This window comes from Vespa velutina, chromosome 2 (assembly GCF_912470025.1).
Source record: "Vespa velutina chromosome 2, iVesVel2.1, whole genome shotgun sequence".
In the NCBI taxonomy this organism is placed as follows: Eukaryota; Metazoa; Arthropoda; class Insecta; order Hymenoptera; family Vespidae; genus Vespa; species Vespa velutina.
This window is the reverse complement of record NC_062189.1, coordinates 527,501-551,407: the sequence shown is the minus strand read 5'-3', so window position 1 is coordinate 551,407 and position 23,907 is coordinate 527,501. Positions and strand designations below refer to the sequence as shown.

The 23,907-nt window shown below is 40.1% G+C and overlaps 3 protein-coding genes across 4 annotated transcripts in view; 2 read left to right on the top strand and 1 right to left on the bottom strand.

Moving 5' to 3' along the window:
* The first annotated feature begins 267 nt into the window (after positions 1-267).
* Positions 268-3,226, top strand: LOC124957638 (negative elongation factor A). 2 transcript variants are annotated; one of them, XM_047514707.1, is made up of 7 exons: positions 268-680; positions 1,107-1,152; positions 1,237-1,539; positions 1,668-2,081; positions 2,191-2,387; positions 2,489-2,588; positions 2,675-3,226. In XM_047514707.1, the coding sequence occupies exons 1-7, from the start codon at positions 471-473 to the stop codon at positions 2,905-2,907; spliced, it is 1,503 nt and encodes a 500-aa protein (XP_047370663.1). In that variant the 5' UTR covers positions 268-470; the 3' UTR covers positions 2,908-3,226. The 2 variants fall into 2 exon arrangements, with proteins under 2 accessions (XP_047370663.1, XP_047370662.1); XM_047514706.1 differs by having other exon boundaries at positions 269-680; positions 1,107-1,539.
* A 146-nt stretch (positions 3,227-3,372) lies between these two features.
* LOC124957641 (peroxiredoxin-like) lies at positions 3,373-6,083 on the top strand. Its single transcript, XM_047514713.1, has 3 exons — positions 3,373-4,190; positions 4,270-4,493; positions 4,592-6,083. Exons 1-3 carry the CDS (start codon positions 4,155-4,157, stop codon positions 5,049-5,051), a joined length of 720 nt encoding a protein of 239 aa, XP_047370669.1. The 5' UTR covers positions 3,373-4,154; the 3' UTR covers positions 5,052-6,083.
* A 4,252-nt stretch (positions 6,084-10,335) lies between these two features.
* The window catches only part of LOC124957922 (homeobox protein B-H1-like), a 16,621-nt gene continuing 3,049 nt past the window's right edge, over positions 10,336-23,907 (bottom strand). The window contains exons 2-3 of the mRNA XM_047515472.1: positions 19,937-20,316; positions 10,336-18,716 (exon numbers count right to left, since the gene is read on the bottom strand). Coding sequence (XP_047371428.1) covers positions 17,827-18,716; positions 19,937-20,316 — 1,270 coding nt within the window. The 3' untranslated portion in view covers positions 10,336-17,826. The remainder of the gene's footprint in view (positions 18,717-19,936; positions 20,317-23,907) is intronic.

Below are 23,907 nucleotides of genomic sequence, written 5' to 3'. Positions count from 1 at the left end.
CATGCGCAGTAATGCCCCAACGTTTTACAATAATTAATATACGTTATTATTATTATTATCAATTATTATTTATGTCAATTTGTATTACGTTAATTATTATGAATATGTATACGATATGATGATGGAAAAAAAATTTTCTATGGTTTTCAAAAGTTGTCCTTGAATTCTCGACCAATCATGAAACGCGAAGCTATTGCTGCGTACGCGCCAAAATATTTCTCGTCTAATATCACGGCAGTGAAGGTATATATAAGTTGGCTAACGGCATATACGAACTATTACGGTGAATTATCTACAAATGCGGAGAGTGTTCCATCTAATGCATGTTTTACAATTTATAACACGTGTTATTATGCCAATCGATCTATCAAGAAACATAACCGGCTATATCTATGAGCGACTATAATCCAAACATGGTGCCATCTATCAGATTTAAATATTACTCCACGTGAGAAACAAACGACTCCAATATGGCGAATGTGAGGGACAGTGATACGTCGTTGTGGCTTCATAACAAGCTTGGAACATCAAATGATAGTTGGACTGGTAGCTCAATCTGTTCTCAATTAAACGCTGAGGTTTTACGAAATATCAAAGATTGTTTTCCAGATCTACAGACGCAAGTTAAACTTAAATTACTTCTTTCGTTCTTCCACATACCTAGGCGGAATGTTGAAGAGGTAAGTGTTCGTACTTTTCCCGCTATAACTAGTCATTTTTCCTTCTATCATCTATATTTATATGCTTTTTAATATTGCATTCGTCTAGAATATTTTTTCGAATTAATAATATCATAAAAATTCTCTATATTACGATATTTTAGGCAGCCCGCCGCCTATTTGATTTTATTTAGGTATCTAATGTTTTTGAAATGTATAATATCTTATCTTCGTTTGCGCGGCATATCTTAATATATATTCACACAATCGAAAATACAAAATAAATATCATTAAATTTATTTGCTTTGTTATTTGTGTAGTTCTCTGTATCTTTTGTAACAAATTTTAAAGAAATTAAATATATATATATATATATATATATATATATATATATACACACACACACATACATATATATGTATATATATAATACTATAACTTTTGTAGTGGCGCGTTGAGTTGGAAGAGATCATTGAAGTTGCATCACTGGACAGTGAGTTATGGGTTTCAATGCTATCCGAAGCGATGAAGACGTTTCCTTCTACAGGATCATTAAATACAGATATTACTGATTTAGATGAACATAGACCTATTTTTGGAGAATTAGTTAATGATCTACGAAAATTATTGAAAAAGCAGAATGATCCTGCTATGCTTCCGTTGGAATGTCATTATTTGAATAAAACGGCATTGGTATCCGTGGTAGGTCAACAACCTGCAGCAGTGAAACACTTTACATTAAAAAGAAAGCCAAAAAGTGCAGCTTTAAGAGCAGAACTGTTACAGAAGAGTAGAGATGCTGCGAGTAATTTAAAAAAGAGTACAGCTCCCACTGTACCAGTACGAAGTAGAGGAATGCCAAGAAAAATGACAGACACAAGTAAGAGACTATATGGATTTAGTTACATAATAGAGATATTAGACACGAGATACTTTATCATTATTATTACTATTATTATTATTATTATTATTATTATTATTATTATTATTATTATTATTATATTACAGCACCTCTCAAAGGTATTCCTAGCAGAGTTCCAACAAGTGGATTTCGTTCTCCTTCTCTTACAAGCTCTTCTATGTCCAATAGAACACCTATCAGTAGTAGAAGTCGTAAGGACGGTGGTATTAAATTATTGGATATTAATGAGCAACCTCTTGGATATGCTCAAGCTAAGAAAAGAAAGCGTATGATGGAGTTAGAAGAACAACAGAAAAAGGTTGCAGAAGCTCAAGCAGCAGCGGCAGCTGCAGCTTCAACAAATGCAACCACGGTAGAAACACCAGCTACACCGGAATATGCACAAGGATTAACATCAATTAATCCGCCTTCCACTCCAGTTGCACCGGTCTCCACCGTACAATCTTATGTGGCACCTACCACTCCAAGTGGAGTTACACCTGCGACTACATCGCAAACTCGTAAGAATCTCTACTTTTTTTAATCTGATATATTATTTATTACAATTATCATAAAGACTAATTATCAAAATGATTAATTACTATTTAATCTTAATTGTTTAATACGTAGCTACTACACCGTCTACACCTACAGTGCCAAGTACCGTATTACCAGTAACAACGCCGACAGTTATATCCCCTATAGAAAGTACACCTGTAGGTGTACAGACCGTTAGGCCAGCGCAGACAGTAACACAAATTCGTATACAAACAACTGCACAACCTGCTAATGCAGCAGCAAATACGAGAAAGGGATTATCTCTAACGGTAAATTTATACCTCAAAAAAAAAAATATATATATATATATGTGTGTATGTAAGAAATTCGTTGTATGACAATTTAACGTATTGTATGTTTATATTTATAGCGAGAACAAATGCTAGAAGCTCAAGAAATGTTTAGGACGGCTAATAAAGTGACCCGACCGGAGAAGGCATTGATCTTAGGATTTATGGCTGGTTCCAGAGGTATATATATAATATATTTCGAATATATAATATGAACTTTTGTAAAGATCGAAAGATAAATATTTATCCTCTTTTTTTTTTTCCAGACAATCCTTGTCCTAAGTTGGGCAATATAGTAACGGTAATGCTTTCGGAGAATATAGAAGAGGTAACTCAGGCAGATGGTACGACAGTACCGATGTTAGTTGAGACCCACTTCCAAATGAATTATACAAATGGTGAATGGAAGAGGATAAAGAAAAATCGGCGTATTGTTACGGACGAGTCTACCTCAGCGTCAGCTCCTACCCCTAATCCAACTGCTACAGCTTCCAATTAAAAAGAATAAAAGAAAAGAAAAATAATAAATTATCGCGATTTATAATAATGCAGAATTGAAGTACTCGCGCGTATGGCCATTTTGAGAACGACGCGCACACTTTGGCCATACCCATTTTTAAAGACTTTAGCTATATGCGATCATCATTTATGGTTTTATGACGTATTCAAAACGTCATGTCAATTTTATAATTACCTTAACGCCTACGTTAAGGCTATATTGCTAATGGTCGTAATCGAATTATAATAGACCATGGGATTTGTGAGTGCGGATTTAAAAATGAAAAAAAAAAAAAAAAAAAAAAAAAAAAGAAACGAAACGAAATAAACAAACAAACAAACAATAAATAAGGTTTTATATTATATATAAATCAAAGGTATAAATATTATACCTTTTTTTTTCTTTTTGTCCGTTTCTCTCGAAATCATAAGCGAAACGTTCTCAAAGCGAAACTGATGCAGGTACTAACAACACATCACTCGTTTTTTATACGGACGTTTCAGTTTCTAACTCGAAAAAAAAAAAGAAAAAAAAAAAAAAAGAAAAAAGAGAAAACAAAAAAGAAAAAATCGATTATTAAGATTTATTTAGTCATCGTGTAATAACGAAACTAGTGATTGTCGTTCAGACTGCAGTATGTACATTATTATTATATATTTGCACATTCAACAGAGATGAACATAAGACTTATATAATTGTTATTTGAATAAAATATAATTAGATTAAGTTTTATTGTCATTTATTATTCTTATCGAAAGTTTTGTTTTCATCTTCTTTTTTCTTTTTTATTAATGTAATTTCCTAAATGATATATTTTTGTATATACTTCTATGTACACATATATATATACACATATATATATTTTTTTTTCTATTGGCTCAAGCGTGCCATCTGTGTAACTTCCAACGAAACTTAGGTTACCTAACCTAATTTTGTGAAATCGAGTAGCGGTATGGTGAATTTGTTCTATTTCGTCTTTTCTTAAGTCCGGTACTGCATGATAAGCATAATATAAATAAAAAAAGGCAAGATATTTTCGTTTATCTCGTAATTTACATAAAATTTATGAAAAATTTACATTTTTATCGTTTAAATTAAGCGCGAATTATATAATCTATCTGATTAATCGATCTCTATTAATCGTAAATGTGAAAAGTATTCGTTAAGAAAATTGAAATCTGTAACACTTGTTTATAAGCTATAATTTATCTCTTTATAAATAAAAAGATAAAGATTAAACGATAACGATGCTTCGATTGTTTGGAACACAAGTACGAAAAGCGGTGAGTATTGATTTTTTTTTTGAAATATTTCGTAATAATTATACATTTTGTAAACTTGAATGTATTTTTTTTCTTACAGACTTGCATCGTCTCGTCTTCTTTAAGGAAAACAAATAATCTAGCATTAGTAGAAACAACTAGAAAATTTAGTATTAGTTCGAGATGCCTAGGGGCTTGGCCAGAAATTCAAAAACCTGCACCAGATTTTGCTGGAACGGCAGTAATCAATGGTGACTTCAAAGACATAAAATTAAGCGACTACAAAGGGAAATATGTAGTTCTTTTTTTCTATCCATTGGACTTGTAAGTCATTGCTAAGTTTAAACTTAAAGATTGAATCTTACATTTCTTTTCTTTTTTTTTAAATATTACTTTTTCTAAATAAAAACTTTTTCTTTCAGTACATTCGTGTGTCCAACTGAGCTAATAGCATTTTCAGAAAAAATCGCAGAATTCAAAGCTGTAAATACTCAAGTAATAGGCGTTTCCACAGATTCTCATTTTAGTCATCTTGCATGGACTAACACGCCTAAAAAGCAAGGTGGTTTGGGTGGAGATTTAGGATATCCGTTGTTGAGCGATTTTAACAAAGAAATCTCAGCGAAATACAATGTCCTCTTGGAAAATTCTGGAATAGCTTTGAGAGGACTATTCATTATAGATAAGGATGGAATACTTAGGCAATTTAGCGTTAATGATTTGCCAGTCGGTCGTAGCGTGGATGAAACATTAAGACTGATAAAAGCTTTCCAATTTGTCGAGGCACATGGAGAAGTTTGCCCTGCCAATTGGCAACCAGATTCTAAAACTATTAAACCGAATCCGAAAGATAGCAAAAAGTACTTTGAGTCGGTCAATTGAATTTCTGTATGATTTTCTTAACGCATATATATATATATATATATATATGTATATATGTATATATACATACACATACATATATATACTTAAATATATGCAAATGTATATACACGTATACCGTAAGATATTTTATTATGATTCGATGTAAGGCAGGATATAATGATGATGATGATGATAATGATATATAGTAAAAGATTAAAGAAACATACAAGAAAGATCAAATTTTATTGAAGGAGTATAGTAGTAGAAAATCTGCGTCTCTTTTGGTATCAATTGGACTCCTGATGCATTGAGTTCATCGAAGAAAACATTTATTTATCATACTCTTTTGATCGGCAATGGTAGAGAGAAGAGGAGAAAAGAGAAAGTATCCCGAACGAATATCTTTGAAAAGCACATTCGCTATTCCTAACGTATAGTACATACGTGTACGATTGTGTCTGTAGGCGCGTTGGAACGGCACGAATAGAGTTCTCCGTAGAGTATCGAGGGTTGATACGGACTTGGTTCGATCGAAAGCAAAGAGAGAGAGAGAGAGAGAGAAAGAGTACAGGGGCTCGCAAAATTTGAATAGAAAGAAAGAAAGGGGAAGAAATAAGGTACGTGCCATTCGTGCGCATACATTAACGTGTGCGAGAGAGATGGAAAAGAAAGGAAAGGTGGTGGGGGATGGTCGAGGAGTGGAAGAGCAATCTCGTACCAGTTAATTTGATTCTTTGTGGCGATGAAAGTAATAGCGGGAGGAAGCACCAAAAGACCGTTCCCGATTACCCTATCCTCCTATCGTGGCTTACCAAGCAAACGTTCGTCATTCTAACATCGACAGATCTCACACGTGTCATATACAATTTTGTTTTTCATACAATTAACTGAAAATTAATTGAATGGAATTTTCCAATTGACGAGAATGTCAATGTGATACGAATTTAAGTTTAAATATACCACGATCATTTTCATCCTTTTTTTCCGTAATGAAAAATTACTAAAATGTATCATGAATCTGTGATGTGCTATACATTCGGATAATCGAGATTTGTATCATATATTTTGGGAGTATTTTGGAGTAAGGGCTTTATACGAGAGGGTAAATGCGTAAAGTGAAAAGCAAGCACATAGATGGATCTTTTAAATCCGGTAAATTCAATCACGTCGTAAGAATAAAAGGAAAGAGAAATAAAACCACAGGGATTAGGCGCGATATTCTTACATCAAAAAAAAAAAAGAAGAAAAGAGAGGGAAAGAGAGAGAGAGAGAGAGAGAGAGAGAAAAGGAAAAAGCTTGATGTTAATTTTTCCATTGAAGCATCCTCAGGAAAATCCTATTCTCGAGATATTCTCAAACGTGATCGGAGGACCGTCGCGCGACGTGATATGTCGGATTAGAAAAGCAAGTCTTTTAGTCGGGAACGGTAGGGGATTTTGATGTTTCAATCGTGCGTTCCGTTGTCCAACGCGGTCGATTAACGCGACCGTGAGGGTGGGTCAGTAAGTTTAGTAAGGTTTCCGATTCTAATCGGTGCTCTCGGTCGATGCTCGATAACGTCATCTCTGAACATGACTCCGACGTTAAAATTTCATTCGGAGCATCACTTAAATCTCACTAAAGTTAAATATCTTTTCAAACCGATACGCGAACTTTTATATTAATTATTAATCTCCGTAGTCAAGTTAACCATATCGTTAATTTTACATATATAATTTATTTGGTAATCCTTCGTCTAATACTGTTCTACAGTTGATACGATCAAAGTATTAAATTTCGTAAAAAAAAGGAGAATTAATTTGTATTCTCAAGAAAAAGAAAAAAAGAAAAAAAAAAGAAGAGAGAAAAGAGAATCGGTAAAGGAAAGTAAGGGTAATATAAAACACTGACCGCGCCTCGACAACGTTTATATAAGCCAAGAGAATATATTTTAGTATTTGTAAGGCCACCCTAGAATGATATTCTTATTCTACGGAGGAGGGAGTTGTAAAAGGAGGAACGTTGAAAGTGGTGGGCGAGAACGACTGGAAGGACGAGGAATATGAAGAGAAAGAGAGGAAGAGGAGGGCGTTGGCGGAGGTCGGACGATGAGGAAACGGTGAGCATGATCGAGGAACCGAGGAGAAGGGAGAAGAAGAGGGCTCGCCGTCGTGCATCCATCCATATCCATCCCGGGGTGGCTAGGCTTTGATTACTTGTTTTAATCTTCCGACTGCCGACCGGGCGAGCATCTGTCACTCAAAATCCGTAATTGCGCGCCCACCCTTTTTGCCTTCTATCCCCCTACTCCCACCTTCTACGAGCTATCCCCATCCCAATTCACTCTTCCTCTCTTCTCAACCTTCTTCCCAACCACCCACACTGAGAATTGGAAACGCGTTCTTCTTTTCGTTCGAGCTCTACCCCTACCACTCACCTTCTCTTTGCCTTTTTTACTCTCCCAAAAGACAATTCTTCGCGATAATCATCGTATCATCGGATACGGACTCGGTCGTTCCTTCCTTTGAAAAAAATCAGAGAACAGATGCGTCGTGAGCAGCAACAACGGCAGCGGCAGCGGCAGCAGCAGCAGCAGCAGCAGCAGCAGCAGCAGCAGCAGCAGCAGCAGTACTACCAGAGGCAGGATCTATATATGTGTATATGCGAGAGATATATATGTGTGTGTGTGTGTGTGTGTATGTATGTGTAAGCAAAAGCGCAAGGCTCCTCGTACGGGACTCCGTGAGGACCCATAGGGGTGCTGTCAGAGACTCTCTTGGGATTATTTTCGCTCGATTATCTGTAGGACGTGGGGTCAACGTGTGGTACTTTATCCCGATGGAAGAATAGTAGACGGCTCTATTAGCGCTAAGAGTACCGATAAAGATGTGGCTAAAAGGAGAGACAGAGAGAGAGAGAGAGAGAATAAGAGAATGAGTGAGGGAATGGACTGAGGAAGGGAGTTAGGGTTTCAAAAGTGAGAGAAGGAAAGAGAGAGATAGAAAGATAAAGAGAACAGCACGATGCGCTTCTTCTCGTCTTTCGTCTTCGACCATCACCACTACTATTACGATCTGCAGCATCAGGAGCGTTAGCAGGCTATTCCCTCAGGGGTTTCGCTCCGATTCTTTTCGGTCGCGCACGTCGGCCGTTTAGGTACCGGCCGTGATTCTCGCGCGCCATCGATCGTTTCCGTAAAAGAACAACGGGAACGACGACTACGACGACGACGACGACGACGACGATGACAACTACTACGACCTGTCTTTTCTTCCTTTTTTTCCTCTTCTTTCATTTTTGATTATTAGCGTTAAAGAGAGAGAGAGAGAGAGAGAGAGAGAGAGAGAGAGAGAGAGAGAGAGAGAGAGAGAGAGAGAGAGAAATAGATAGTGGGAGCAAGGGTATGGGACGACAGGGAACAGCTGAGGGTAGCTTGCAACGAGCTAGACGTCTTTTCTTCTTGACAACTTTGTCTTTTTTTTTGTTGTTGTTTTTTTTTTCTTGCTGTTCGCTGAGGTGTTCCGAGTTTGTTTGGACGTTTAGTCGAAACGGTGATTTTATCCAGGAATTTTATATAAATCGATATGTCCGACTAATGTTTCCTATTATTTTTTCTTCCTTCCTTGTTCTTTTTATTTTTCATTCTTTTTGTAAGTTAAGGAAGGAAGGAAGGAAGGAAGATGGGAGAATGAATTTATTGATTTCTATATCGATATTCGATCTTATTCTCTATGTATATATCATATAACTTAATCAGTAAAATTTATTTAAAGGAACTCGAAAGATTTCTGGGTCTTGCATTTTTTTGTTTGTTTTTTTTTTAATAAGACACTTATCCGTTTGATCGTTGATACATTTTCATTTAATCTGGGACTGAGTAAATCGGCCAACATTGAATTAATAAAAGTATGATTCGTTCCGGAGAACACTTTAACAAGGCCATTCTATTTGATCGTGATTAAAAAAAAGAGAGGGAGAGAGAGAAAGAGAAAGAGCGTGTACACGTGTCTACGCGCGCACGCATGTATGTGTATGTATACGTGTATGTGTCATTGGAGAGCTCAAAAGAAAATACAGTTGGTATCGCGTGCGAGAAGGTGGAGCATTGCTTCTATCTTATCTCGCGTTTAATCAACGTAGCCGGGACCACCCCGCGGGCCATCTCGACACTCCTAAGCTCCGGCAATTACTTAGATGGACGCTTCAAAATCTACCGCACGAGCGAGACCCATATGCGGTATAAGTAAGTACGTAATATATATATATATATATATATATATATATATATATATATATATGCATATATGTATAAACGTTTGTGTGCCTCTGTATACTCGACGATAGAACTCTCTCCTTTTATTCGACAGAGTAAATCGAAATTAAAGTCTCGTTTATAAAAGAGAAGGTAGAGTGAACAACGACAGTTCTATAAAGGTGTTAGTAAATGAAAGAGATATCCACGCCATTCACGAAATAATCGAATTTCATTTATTACTTACGATTCGGAACACACGCAAAATTTTCTTTTAATCGCTATTTCTGTATTCTGTTACCTTTATTATTACTTAAAAAATATTAAATAGATTTGATCTATGCATTAATAATGAATCTATGGATACGTCCGAGTAGAATGCGAACGATCGTTTGAATTCATGGCATTATAGGCAGGTAATCGTTCCCTTTTTTTTCTTCTTGCTTGTTGTGAAAGGTATAAAAAAAACAAAAAAAACAAAAAAAAGAAAAAAGAAAAAAAAAACAACGAGAAACAAAAAAAAAAGAGAGAAAAAAGAGAAGAGAAGAGAAGAGAAGAGAGAAGGATTTGGTTCAGAAACGAAAGCACACGACGCAACGATTGGATGTTTCTATTCGGTGAGATTGGAATCGAGTCTGGCGCGCTTTGTAGGCACACTCCCTCCCCTCCCCTCCCCAACCTTCCATCCACCCCTTCCCCTTGATCCCATCGTGTAAACGTGCGTCGCTTCAATGAAGCGACCCGATAATCGCTCCTCGTCCTCTTTTCTTCCATTTTACGGGCCGTGTCGTTCTTCGCGCGACTTTCGATACCATCTGTTAACACTAGACAGGAGTCGTTCGAACCTCGTTGTCTCTTTCAAGAATTATGATCGACAATAGAAAAGAAGGAAAGAAAGAGAGACATTCATTAAAGTTATTAAATTCTATTAATTTTTATATAAATTATCGTTGTTATGGATGTTATTTAGAAAAAAATTTAATTGTTCTTCTCTAATCGTTCGTTAAATTTATTTCTAAGATAAAAAGAAAGTTTTCGTTAAGTTGAAGAAAGAAAGATAAAGAGAGAGAGAGAGAGAGAGAGAGAGAGAGAGAGAGAGAGAGAGAGAGAGAGAGATAGAGAAAGGGCGGGAGGAAGGGAGAGAGATGATAAACGATTCGATTTGATAGGAAAGAATCGAAAATCGAACGTCGAGATCGACAGGAAGGATCGACGATAATCCAAAGGTAGTAGTAACCAGCCGACAGGTAAGTGGGCAGAAATATCATTCTATTAGGTAGGTAGCTAGCTAGTCTGATATCGGAGTCGCAGATCCTTTTCCGGCCCTCGGGCGAGTGCTTCGTTAATTAATCTGGCAGGAACGAACTCGGCAGCTCAAAGGCACCCTTTTTCGCTCAGGTTCATCCATCCATTTGCCAACGAACATATACCTACTCTCGTGTGTCTCTCTCTCTCTCTCTCACTCACTCACTTTCCCTCTCTCTCTCTCTCTTTCCCCTCTCCCCTCTACCTCTTCATCATCACAATTCTGGACCAAAAAGGTAACAATGGAAAGCGAACGATTATAACTTGACCGGGTCGAGACTGATTTTATTCATTGCACGACCGCACAAAAATGGCTTTGGGAATGGATGGGCACGGGGGTGGATATGGGCTCGGAGGTGTAGTCACGGGAATGGATAAAGGAATCATCGTTTCGCGTCGTTCCGGCGAACAATGCGTCGCGCGAGAGCTATGCGGGGAAGATTAAACGTTGATTCGTTCGTCGATCTCTACCGTAGTGGTGAAAATTCGTCATTGTTCGGGATAAGCAAGAACACTGAGTAAATACGTAATACGTGATATGGACGTGGGAGGGGGAGGTAGCGATGAACGATGGTGAGGGGTAGGTTGAGGAGGGACGAGTACTTGCGATTAAGGGGATAATGTGCTTTTGTCTCGTCGAGAAAATTAATTTTCGTCGGATAATTCCAAGATTACTTGTACGCTTGACAGAGTATAACTGTTATTCCAAGACTCTTCTTAATCAACACTTTATTGTTTTTTTTAGTTTGTTGAAAGGCAATTAAAGGGGAAGGAAAAAAGGAAAAGATAATAAGAATAATAACGATTTGACTAACGCGTAGAAATAATGTATAATAAATATTATTAATAATTAATACGTACTTACCCAAATAATATGGACATTTCTCTTCTATTTAATCGAGGAGATCGATGTCCTCGATATAAAAACCTCTTCTATGACACTCTTTGGAAAACACTCGTATCGTACTTACATATCACCGTTCTTTCTCGATCGTTTTACAAGAGCGTATTGTTGACGTTTAAATGTACGAAAGCTCTTGAGTTCTCCTCGTACGTATGTAAGTAAATAAGTAAGTAGGTAAGTAAGTAAGTAAGTAAGTAAGTAAGTACCTACTATCTCTTCCATCTGAACGAGTTCGTTTCGACAAAATAGAAACTTGGCCTAATCGCTGTTCCTTTTTTGAAAGAACACACTCGACCGTATAATACCCATTATCGATCCCCCTCTTATGATCGAGGATTATCGAGCGTGAGTCTAAGGAAGAAGAGGAAGAAAAAAAAAATGTAAAAATAAATAGACGAAGGAAACGAAGAAGATGAATGAAAAAGAAGTCGACAGGATAAACGCAATTCGAGTTTCTCCGCACACACATAGGTATTATATACATAGATACATAAATAAAGATACGACGTGGGAGATTCGAAATAGCAGCGGCAGCGGGGGAAGGAGGGTTGGGTTGGTTGGAGGGCTCGTAGGGGTTCCTCTTTACGTCCTTCAACTCCTCGAATTGCTTTTTCGAATCGACGGTACGTGTAGCGCGAGAATATCGAAGGCGAATTGGTACGCGGGTGAACGCAAAAAGCGACGTACGAGTTAGAAAGAAAGAAAGAGAGAGAGAGAGAGAGAGAGAGAGAGAAAACGAGTGTGAGAGAGAGAGAGAGAGAGAGAGTAAAGATGGGGTGAGTATGCAGGATGCGGCGGCCGCCGGAGAGGAGAGGCGAGCGAGCGCGCGCGCGCGCCGTTGCTGCACGGGCATAAAAGAGCAAGCGAAAAAGGGAGCCTCTTTTTAATCTAGCGACGATTCGCAACCCCCGGCTCCTTTCATAGTTACGTGCTTAGTACTTATACCCATTGACTCCCTCTCTTTATCTCTCTTTCTCTCTCTTTCTCCCTCTCTTTTTCGTTCTCTTTCTCAATTCCCCGTCTCACTCTCGCACGTTTGCTTTGTCGTCGTGTCAGGGTCGGTCTTCGATCATCGAAGGCCCCGAAACCACCCTCCACGAAAGTCTTCGAGCTTCCTTTGAACCTTCTCTTCTTATTCGTTGGAATCAGATCTCATGACTGTGCTCTTACTGTACGAGTTTGTTTTTCCGTTTCCTTTTGTTTCTTTTGTCCTTTTTTGTTTCTCTATTGTTTCGTTTTGCTATCTTCTTATACTCTTCTTTTCTTTATCATATTTTTTTAAGTAAGTGCGTGATCGCTTATATGCTGACAGGTGTCGTACGACGATGGAATAAAAGATTTGTCAAATAAATGATGTCCCCGTGTAATATGTACATATATATATATATATATGTATATGTGCATTACGTATTCGGCATATACCGTATTATGTATGTACAATATATATTTCATTACACATTCTTCGAAGTATGCTATATATATATGTGTGTGTGTTTGTGTGTGTGTGTATATATATATATATATATTTATATATATATATATGTATATATATACGCACACATATACGATTTACGTCGAGGGACGCGTAACTGGATCATGTTAAACGTTTTACACTTTCGTTGATGCAATACCAATAGGATTTTTTTTTTCCAATCGATTATGTTTAGCTAGTCTTTAACAAAAGGAGGAAAGTTCGGTTTAAAGAAGCTTTTTAGTGATAAAATTTTGGACGGATAAATATACATATCGAGAAAAATTATCGATTACAGTTTAGCGATAACGAAAGAAAAGAAAAGAAATGAAAAAGAAAGAAAAAGCAAAAAGGAATCGAAATGAAAATGATTAAAAACGATTTGTTTGTGTTCGAATGAAAGGAAAACAGACGTTGTTGTCGAGTCGAGGTAAGACCAGAGACAAATCGTTTTGTCTTGTGGAGAAGATCGCGTCATATCGAGTAGGGGTGTGGCTTTCGGGGTGGCTAACGCAAGGCTGGCGTGCGCGTCGTCCACCCTTGCGCAGCGCCGATAGATTTTCCAAAAAAAGAAAGAGAGAGAGAGAGAGAGAGCGAGAGAGAGAGAGAGAGAGAGAGAAAGAAACAAGTTGTATATCCATTAGAGTAATTATTCGGTCAGGACCTTTCCGAGGAGGCAATAATAACGGTCACGAAAGGATCGAAAACGTGTGATAAGAACTACGAATTGTGTGAGTGAGTTTGTTGTTTGAAAGAAGGAAAGAAAGAGAGTAGAACGAGCGTGTACATGTGCGTGCGTGTGTGTGCGCGCGTGTGTGTGTGTGTGTGTGTGTATGTGTGTATGTATGTATGTTCTAGAGAGAAAAAGATAGAGAAAAGTGAGGTTGACGAGGCGTCATCTGCGTCGTTTGCCCTTTTTCTTCTTGCAGCTGTCGTGAAGTCGTCATCATCATCGTCGTGCTTTATCGTGCTAGGTAATTAACTCGATTAGCTGCTCGTCGAGAAACTAAACGCGATGCGACCGATTAAAACGTCTCTACCCTTTTTCTCTTTTACTTTTTATCGTTCCTTTTTTCTCCCTCTTATTTTCTCTCTCTCTCTCTCTCTCTCTCGCTCTCTTTCTTTTTCTCTTTTGCTGACGGACGAAAGCTCAAGAGAATCATTTTAATCGATGAAATAAACGAATGAAATAGTAACACGCTTGTAAATTGCTTGAACAAATGGTCGAGATTTTTACGTATGAGTTTAGTCGAGATTCTAAGAAAAATCACAAGGGTCGAAAAGTTCGATCCCTTTGCCTTCTTTATTCGTAGATTTAGCGCAAACTCGTTAATGTAACGCGATCGTCGTACATTGGGTCGGTAGAACGAAGAAAAAGGGATGAAGGAGAGAGAGAGAGAGAGGTAGAATCTGGTCCCCTACGCGTTAAATTACTTTGCGATACTATACGTAGGAAGAGGGCGGAGCGACGCAATTCGACTCCAGATTGTCGACGACAATGCATCCTTTTCGTCCACGTTACTTTCGATCGATCGACCGGCTCCTTCTCGGTTCTTTACCTTTTCGAAAAATCCTGACATGGCGGACCGTATCTGTCCGCCATTTTGTCGAATGTACTAGCTTTCGAGATACGATAAAAATAATCAACGCGAGCTCCGCCGGATGTAATAAAATGTACGTAGGTACATATAACACGTATATACCTATATCGAATAATTCGAATCGTCAATAACAATTTTCATATGAAATAACTCTCTATTTACTGAGCATGGCACCGGGAGTATTTTGCGTGGAATATTTTTACCCGCCTCTCCCTTCACCTTTCCATCAATTTTAAAAAACAAAAAGAGTTGTTTCGAATTGTTATCGACTCGTTTTACCAACTGTGGTCGTCGAATCGTTCGAAGCATCGACCCGGGATGATGAAAAAACTGATTGGGGAAAAAAAAAAAAAAAAAAAAAGAAAAAAGGAAGAGAGCTTATGGCGCGAAAGGGATACGCGCGTGCCATTAAATTTCGACTTCTTGACTGGTCGATGAAGAAGCCAGGAAAAAGTAACCAACGGACCTCGAGAATTTTATCCTGAATGTTCGCTATTACGAGGATTATATTACCGTCGAAGGATACCTAATCTATGGGATATTAAACGCGAAGGAAAAACGTAATCTAATCGATCGATCTCCGGACAATTCTCTCTTTTTCTTTCTCTCGCTCTCTCGTTTTTCCCTTTTATCCGTCGGCGAATCAGTTCCCCTTCTTTTCACCGTTCCACCCTTATTCGACGAATCGAATCGCGGCGATCACGAGCGACCGAGTCCGAATCAAAACGCAGCTCTAGACTTTGAAGCGAATGGCAGAATGGGCTTTGACATATCGTCCCGTGGTTTCGGCAACAATTTTGTGGTCCGACGGTAGGTGTACGAGAACGAGGCGTAAAAACAAATGGATAGTTAGATCGAACTGGCCGGACTGGCTGCCGTCAGTCGGTCGATCGATTTGTCGAGTAAATGAAACGGCTTTGGGGATAGGTAGATAAAGACATATATATATATATATATATATATATATATGTATATATATATATATACATACATATATACATAAAGAACGGAGAGAATCGGTGGTGTACCCTTCGATACCGATAACTCTTTCTCTCTCTCTCTCTCTCTCTCTCTCTCTCTCTTTCTCACTGTGCTTTACAAAAGATTATCGCGTGTGGACGGGTTCGGGTGACGCTGTAGAACGAACGAAACTAAAACAGAGCATGAGAAATGAGTGAGTGAGTGAGAAGAAAACGTCAGACTTACGGATGAAAGGCTTGTACAAAATATCCAAGAGAGAGAGAGAGAGAGAGAGAGAGAAAGAGAGATCAGAGAGGAAAAGAGTCGAAGGTGCGATGGCAGGGTATGAGAAGGATGATTGAAATGCGCCTACATACTTAGATGTGCGTACTTACTCGGGATAGATATGTCTCGTGTAGACACACTGTGTAGAGAAAAAGAGAGAGAGGTAAAGATATATATATATATATATATGTGTGTGTGTGTGTGTGTGTGCAGAGAGAGAGAGAGAGAGAGAAAGAGTGAGGGAAGATACATGCCGCGAGAGAACGCGTCGATGGAAGAAAAGAGAGCGAGCGGCCATTGTTGTACGTTCTCCCTCGTGGTTGCAACTAAGAGCTTCGGTAAAGGTAGTCGTCGAAATGACGATGACGACGTCGATGATGGCAAAACATTCTCTCTATCTCTTTCTTTCACTTTATATCTTTCCTATGCTTTCTTTCTCTCTATCTATCTCTCCCTTTTGCTCACGAATATCGAAGAAAGGCGGATACGTGCAAAGCGCGAAACCGCATCGCGTCAAACAATAAGATCAAGCTACCTCTCGTTTATTGTAATCATTTTCTCTTATCCCAGTCGCAACGATAAGGAGCCCTTCGCCTTGAGAAAATGATTTTTCGTGAGGACGATATAGAAGAGATATTATGCAATTTCATCCTGTCAATCGTGATATCGTTTTCTGTGCAGACACAAACCGAGGAGGATTGGGTTTGAAGTTTGTTCAACGTTTCTTTTCGAACAAAGCCGAAGCACGTTGGCTTCGACGTTCTTCTTAGGGCTGTTCCGCTTTCTTTCTTATCTTTTTTCCCTCTTTTTTTTTTTCTTTTCTTTTTCTTTCCTTTTTTTTCCATGCGTAAAATCAAAGCCTAAAGAATCATGTAACGATCTGTAAATATCTTTTGATACCCGCGAGAGCGGGATTGTGTTGATATTGTGTTCATGCTCGGAGATAGGAAAGTAAACTTGGGATTTTTTCTTTTTCTTTTTTTCTTTTTTTTTGTTTTGGATGACGACTCGTGCAGAGATCGCTTATTATGTCGTGCGACGACATATATAATTTTCTGTCAAAGGTAATGGCGGGTAAGATTAAACGAACGTAGATTTAACGAAAAAGAAATAAAAAAGAAGAGAAAAAAAAGATCGCAAAAGAAGATTAAGAAGGAGATGTTACTCGTTGTTTTCGTAACTCTACCGTTTCGTTTAATAAAATCAATCGTTTGGATACTTATCACAACAGGTAGAATATATTCGTAGGAACCCTGGCCGTGTCTTAGGACGTAGCTAAGGTCGTAGCCCCAAACAGAGAGAGAGAACAGCCCAAGATTACGTCCGAGACGTAATTTTCCGATAATATACATAGTCGCGTACATACGCCAACTTTGTATGTATATCGGTCTTTCTTTCTCTCTCTCTCTCTCTCTCTCTTTCTTCCCCTCTCTCTTTTTCTCTCATTCTTTCTCCCTCTATCTCCTTTTTACTCTCTCACGAGGGAGAGACTTTGTAAAGAGCGTTGCGATGTTGCAGTTGCGTCTTCCCTCTTTCCCGATTTGTCTCTCTCTCATGGAGGACGTCGAAAGAGAAGGAAGCTTCAAATCGACGTTTGCACGAAAAGTCCCGAGCCCGCGAAGCAAAGAAAGAAACCAAGAGAGCGAGAGCGAGAGAAAGAGAGATAAAGAGAGAGAGAGAGAAAGAGAGAGAGAGAGAAAGAGAGACAGAGAGAGAGAGAGAGAGAAGAGAGAGAGAGGGGAGAGAGAGAACAAAGAGAGAAAAAGTGAGTGAGAGAGAAAGAGAGAGGGGAGACAGTACATTCTTTTATGACATAATGATCACGCTCATCCGACGTCGAGGTCGTCGGAAGGACGAGCATCGTCGATGGACACCGAGAGAACGTCTTCTTCCTCTTCGTCCACGTCCCTTATTTCCACTTCTTCCTCTTGATCCTCCTTCCTCAGGCGATCGTCGTGGTCGTCGTTTCTCAAGCTAATTCCTGCAGGCTGCTGCCGGTCGAAGACGATCGTAATCGGGCAGAAGAGCGGACGGTGTTATTGCGAGGAGGATTGGGTCGGTTGCCCGTTGGGTGGTGGTGGTGGTGGTGGGGGTGGTTGGGGATGCACTTGATGGGGTAAAAGGGCGTGAGGCTGCACGTGAGCCGGATGATGATGATGGTGTTGATGGTGATGAGAATAGAAGATCGGTTGGGCAGTTTGGCCGACTACCGGGGCACAGGAAGTGCCAACCCCGACGCCGACGCCAACGCCGACGGAATGCGAGAGCACCGAGGAGACGGCCGAGGACGGTGCCGTTGGTGGTTGAGGCGGTGCCGTTACCGAGACGGATACTCCGGCCGAACTAGCGCTACCCGCGGAAGCTTCGTGATAGAGTATCGGCACCCTGACGAGTCTCTGAGCAGCGTGGGCCATATTTGCGGCCTCCAATTCGGCGGCCAATTGTCTTTTCCACTTGTTGCGACGATTCTGGAACCAGATCTTCACCTGAGTCTCCGTCAATCTCAAGGATGCAGCGAGACCTGCCCGTTCCGACGACGACAGATAGCGTTTCATGTCGAACGTCGATTCCAATTGAAAGACCTGCGATCGCGAGAACACCGTGCGCGTCTTCTTCTTGCGCTTTATGCTACCGGAATCCCGCGAGTCTAGGCCAACTTGTACTCCGTTGCTCTGACCACCGGTACCCCCGCCGCCGCCACTTCCGCCGCCACCGCCTCCTCCTCCTCCTCCGCCTCCACCGACCCCTCCACCACCGGCCGACCCAACGCCCACGCCACCGTGTAATCCTGCGTTCGTCGAGTCGCCGTCGCCGTCGCCATCTTGGCAATCGTCCCCGTCGGCTAGCTCGTCGTGAGCCTCGTCGCCGCTCGATGAACTCCTCGTCCTGTGCAGCCGGTCCTCGCCGTTCTCGTCCTCCAGCTCGTCTGCTCGCACACAACGTTCATCCTCGATTTATCCCTTTCCTATCGATATTGTCCACACCTCGATCGATTATCCTAACTACATATTCATTCTCTCTATGTTACTCTTCTATATCTCCTACATAATACACCTATCCCTTTCTTTTTTCACCTTCCATAAGAGACTATTATTTCGGATTATTTCCGCGAAATGCTAAAGTACTCGCGTATGCACGTTCTAGCCTATTTATCTATAATCTACCAGCTATCGGTACTAGTCGCATTGATTATTTACTCGATCGGTAGTCCGCCAATTAATATTCTATTTATTCACGTCGACGTAATTGGCCTAGCTAGATCAAGTATCCGTGCAAATGCGTCTCTAGCGCGTTTCCGTTCGGTCGTTTAATCGCACGATCGACAAATTACGCAACGTAAATTTCATCGAGGGTCGCGAAGTTCTCACGCGCGTTTGATAATCGACGAATTTACAATATACATAGATAAGATTTAACCGATCTCGCGGTCGCGCCTGAGTCGCTAGACTCGGAATATGTCCGAGGGAGTCGAACGAGACTAGAGCGAAGTGACAAGAGCAAAACGATCGACGGGTAAGGCGATCGTCGTTGGTTTGTCGCGGCGGAAGCCCTGGAAGCCGTACTCGTCGTCGTACACGTTCTCGCCTATAAATACATGTATGTATACCACTTGGCTCTCCCTTCGACCGTCTTTCTTCCTTGTCTCTAGGCTCTTCCTTCTGATCCTTTTCTCGTTCTTCCTATCGACTAAAGATACGAATAACGCACCTTGCCTCTGAACGTACGTTTGACACGTCCTTCGAAAATATGACAAAAAGGTTAAAAGACGTATTTCCAACGATAACAAAACGAAATTTATCCGCGTGCTCGTAATCTGGTCTGAGTCTAGGTATTACGGAGAAAGCCGAAAAAAATTATAACGATTTATTCAAAATATAAATCACGTGGACCAATGACTAAACTAATGGAATAGAAAAGAATCCCTTTGGATATTTCCATTGGTTTGTCACGATATCTTTCCAGCGTAGCGCATTAGGTGTCCCGATGGTGTTCTTTATCGATCGTGATCGGCACTTAACGAGTCTAAACGAAACGTTTCGATCTAAAGTCGATCTAAATCCGTATCTAGCCTATAACGTTCTCCTCTTAAACTCCTCCTATTTCCTGCAAACTGAGAATTTAAGTTCGTTCGTTCGTTAGACTCACCCTTTTGCGGGAAGGAGGCGGATGCAGGGCTGACACGGCTGAGAGCACCAACAACGTCGCCTGGCGACGGATGTTCGAGCGTTTGCAATCCATGAGCAGGCCTCCATGGAAACGGCCAAGCTGCCGGTCCACCAGGAAGAACTCCTCTGATGCTGGCCTCGGCTGTGACGTCACTGATGTCAGCCGCTTGTCCACCAACTTGAACGGCGTTGCTCAGCGCCGAAGAGACCGTCGCTAGACGCGAGTGATGTTGCTGTTGTTGTTGCTGTTGTTGCTGATGCTGCTGTTGTTGCTGATGCTGATGAAGATGTTGCAACGTTGGCGGGAAGAAGACACCGACGGGATATCGGGCGCTTATCAATGTCGACATTAGGCCCAATCTGTACGACAATATAAAACAATAGATTCGCTATTTTATATTTTTACAATCATGCCAATAGAACGATGTAATTTGAGATGAAAATGGAAAGACATGTTTTCCATTTCTCTTTCTTTTCCTTTCTCTTTTTTTTGGGTTAGGAATTCAAGGAACGTCGAAAACGGGCGATGTAGATCGTTAAGAGGAAAAATCCGCTTAAAGCTAAAGCCTCGCTCTCTTTTTCCATCTCCTCTCCTCTTTCTTCGAGAGATCACGCTCTTGAGAGCATACCTGAGGGGCCAGAGAGAGAGAGAGAGAGAGAGAGAGAGAGAGAGAGAGAGAAGGAGAGGAGACCCGTTGAGAGTATTATCCGCTTCTCACTTATCCTTGCGTCGAATAACAACAGGTACTCGTCGTAATACTCGAGTGAGAAAATTTGATCGTCGTTTACGGATTTGAAGAACGGAAAAGGAAGAAGGGAATTAGAAAGCATTTCTCTTACGATTTTAAGTATCCCGCTTTCGACAGAAGAAGAGTAGGAGAGAGAGAAAAAGAGATATGAGTAAATTCTTTAGTTTGATAATTCGGGGTCTTCTAGATCGACAGAAATGTAGGTAGGTAGGTAGGTAGAACTGGATAGATGGACAGACGTTTCAGCACGGTCACTACTCGGAAGGTGGTAGGTATAGACACTGAGGCTTCGGAAGCCATACTACTTCCCCCGTGTTCCTCGCTTACTAGAGGGAAGCAAGAGTGGTCTGTCTGTCTACGACGCCGACGATCCGATCTCGTTTCGATGTTCTCTTCTTCTTCTTCTTCTTCTTCTTCTTCTTCTACTACTACTTCTTCTACTTCTTTCGCTTCCGCTTCTTCGTTCGCTCAAAGTAATTTTCTTTGATTTTTTTCAAAGAGACTGTCCTCCGTTGATGAATCATTTCAATCGGAATTGCTTATTTTTCTTTCGTTACTTTTGCTCCTTGTCCTTCGATATTAAATATCCGTTACGGTAATTAAGAGATTGTAAGAGATCCAACTAGTGAATATTTTCTTATCACGAGGGCGTCTCAAAGTAATACTGCCTTCTCTTCCTCTTAATCCTCTCTCTCTCTCTCTCTCTCTCTCTCTCTCTGATATCGAATATCCCAGTAGAGGGTAATTAAACGATTAAAGGATTTCACTGAATCTCTCTTCCTTTCGTTTCTACGTCGTCCTTACTCGAGGACGTCGACTCGAGAAATGAGGAGGGGAGCCAAAAGGAGGACCACCAGCCCCGAACGAGGAGGAAACGAAAAGAGGAGCGTAACGCCAGAGGCTTCGGCCTATACACAGATGCCTCGGGAAAGATAAAAGAAATCTGACAACCGCCTGTTTGTAAGCATCCACCGACCCTTTCTAAGGAGCAGGTATAAACACCAAACACAGTGGTTCCTCTCGAGATGGATAGAGATAGAACAAGAGAGACAGATAGAAAAAACCAGAGAGAGAGAGAGAGAGAGAGAGAGAGAGAGGGGGGAAAAGAATAAAAAGAGAGAGAAAGAGAGAGGAACGTGCTCCACCTTTTTGCAGCCTAATTCTTTGCGCGGCTTTACGTATCACCCAAGTCCGAAGGAGAGCATTAGGCGTTGCCTCTTCTTTTGCTCTTCGATCGTTTTACTACGTTATTCTTCTTCCTCCTCCTCCTCCTCCTCCTCCTCCTCCGTCTCCTCCTCCTCTTCTTCTTCTTCTTCTTTCTCTTCTTTTTTTCCTCAATCTTGGACTCACATTACCGTATTTTCTTTCTTTCGTTTTAGATTTCTTTCGCAAGAACTTCACGGCTCGAAGATTTTCTTTCTATTTAACTTATTCGTAAATGGTTTCTTCAAGGTGCCTGATAACTCCTTATCGTTAAGATGAAACTTACGTTGAAAATATATTTATTACAGTTTGATACGGTGATGAGAAGTTTGAATAAATAATCAGTATATATATGTATACGCAGGCATAATTTTGTTACCCCATGTTCGTTAAATTGCGAACACGATTCTATTCTTCTTACAACGAGTATAGAAAATGATTCTCCCCTTACGTATATCGATTATTATATCCACCTTTGCCTGACGCACGTTTGCCGCACGTAAGTGCCATTCTCAAATATAAACTCTTTATGCCGTGGTTAACGATCGCTGGTAATACGATACGTTTTGTCGTCTACCGTTACAACGCCGAGGGTAGTTTAGGAAGAGGAGTGCAACGAGGAAAAACAAGTCGATCACGGCACGTTCACCGTTTAAGCTCATGCTCGTGCTAATCCGAAGTTCTTCCAAGATCGATACGTTTTTCGTCGGGGAGCGATGGTGGGGGATGAAAGGGAGGAGAGGACGGAGATACTCTTCCGCGTATATCAAATCTTTCCAATATTAATTACGTTTGTCATTGTTTCAATAATTCAACGTAATCATTGAATTATACGTTAATTTTTTTCAATCGTACGACCTCGACTTAATTACTTTTCAAAGAGAAACAGAACGAGAAAATAAAACTTATTATCTTTCAATTTGTCTTCTCGCTCGTTTACACCAAGTTCGGTACGGGATCGATCAGAGAGAGAGAGAGAGAGAGAGAGAGAGAGAGAGAAAGAGAGACGTCTATTCGTTCCTCGCGATGAAAGACGCTTGACGGTGACTTATAAAGTGTCATTACGATGACCCAACGGCAAGTTATTGGCTTTCAATGCACAAGAGCTAAATCCGTTGCCGGGCTTCGTTGCGTTCGTTACGGGCCAAGTGGAAAGGATTAATTCTCTTGTTCGTTCGATACTTGATTTCATTCAAACTCGTACTCTTTGGTTCGCGAACACACCAAGAAGAAGGGAAAGCGGGAAACCTCACGCATATACGTACGTAATCGTATCGTGCTACATGCGTATATATATGTAAGTACTTAAGAGCAATTCCGTCAAAAAAAAAAAAGAAGAGAAAAGGATAGGTATATAAATGGTAGAAAAGATAAAATGATTCTTTTTGTTTTATTTTTCTTTTCTTATTTCTTTTCCTTTTTCTTTTCCTTTTTCATGCAAAGAAACTAACATATTTTTTGTAAGTAAAACGTCTAAATCATATTACTATTGCTATTATTCTTGTTGTTAATAATTCTTTTTTTCTTCTTTCTTTTTTCTTTTTTTTTGCTTCGAAAGTATCTCCAGATAGTAGTCTCGTTGCTATTACTTTTTTTTTTTTTTTATTATTTTCATTTACTTGTTTATTTTTTCTTTTTCTTAAGAATACTCGATCACTAATTACGCGAGTAGTAGCATGCTCGTTTTATGAAGCTTACGGATCTTTTCAGAGAGTTCGTGAGAGATAGAGTGATGATAGAGGGAGAGAGAGAGTGAGAGAGAGAGAGAGAGAGAGAGAAAGAGTGAGAGTGAGAGAGAGAGAGAGAGAGAGAGAGAGAGAGAGAGAGAGAGAGAGAGAGAGAGAGATAGACAGGTAGGCGTGTAGCGAAGCGTCATTTGCCGGGACAGGGAACAAACGTCGAAGGGAATCGGTGACTGTTTCGACGCAATTATTATTCGCGGTTCGCGTTCCCAGGTACCGTTCTCGTATCCCCGTTTGTTCGCCACGTTGAAACATCC

What these genes read in the sequence shown, in the direction of transcription:
- LOC124957641 (XM_047514713.1), top strand. Translation starts at nt 4,155, where the DNA reads ATGCTTCGATTGTTTGGAACACAAGTACGAAAAGCG. An exon ending in GAACACAAGTACGAAAAGCG is followed by an intron (nt 4,191 to 4,269) that starts GTGAGTATTGAT and finishes TTTTTCTTACAG; the next exon opens with ACTTGCATCGTCTCGTCTTC. An exon ending in TTTTTCTATCCATTGGACTT is followed by an intron (nt 4,494 to 4,591) that starts GTAAGTCATTGC and finishes TTTTTCTTTCAG; the next exon opens with TACATTCGTGTGTCCAACTG.
- LOC124957638 (XM_047514706.1), top strand. Translation starts at nt 471, where the DNA reads ATGGCGAATGTGAGGGACAGTGATACGTCGTTGTGGCTTCATAACAAG. An exon ending in TGCGACTACATCGCAAACTC is followed by an intron (nt 2,082 to 2,190) that starts GTAAGAATCTCT and finishes TTTAATACGTAG; the next exon opens with CTACTACACCGTCTACACCT. An exon ending in GAAAGGGATTATCTCTAACG is followed by an intron (nt 2,388 to 2,488) that starts GTAAATTTATAC and finishes TTATATTTATAG; the next exon opens with CGAGAACAAATGCTAGAAGC.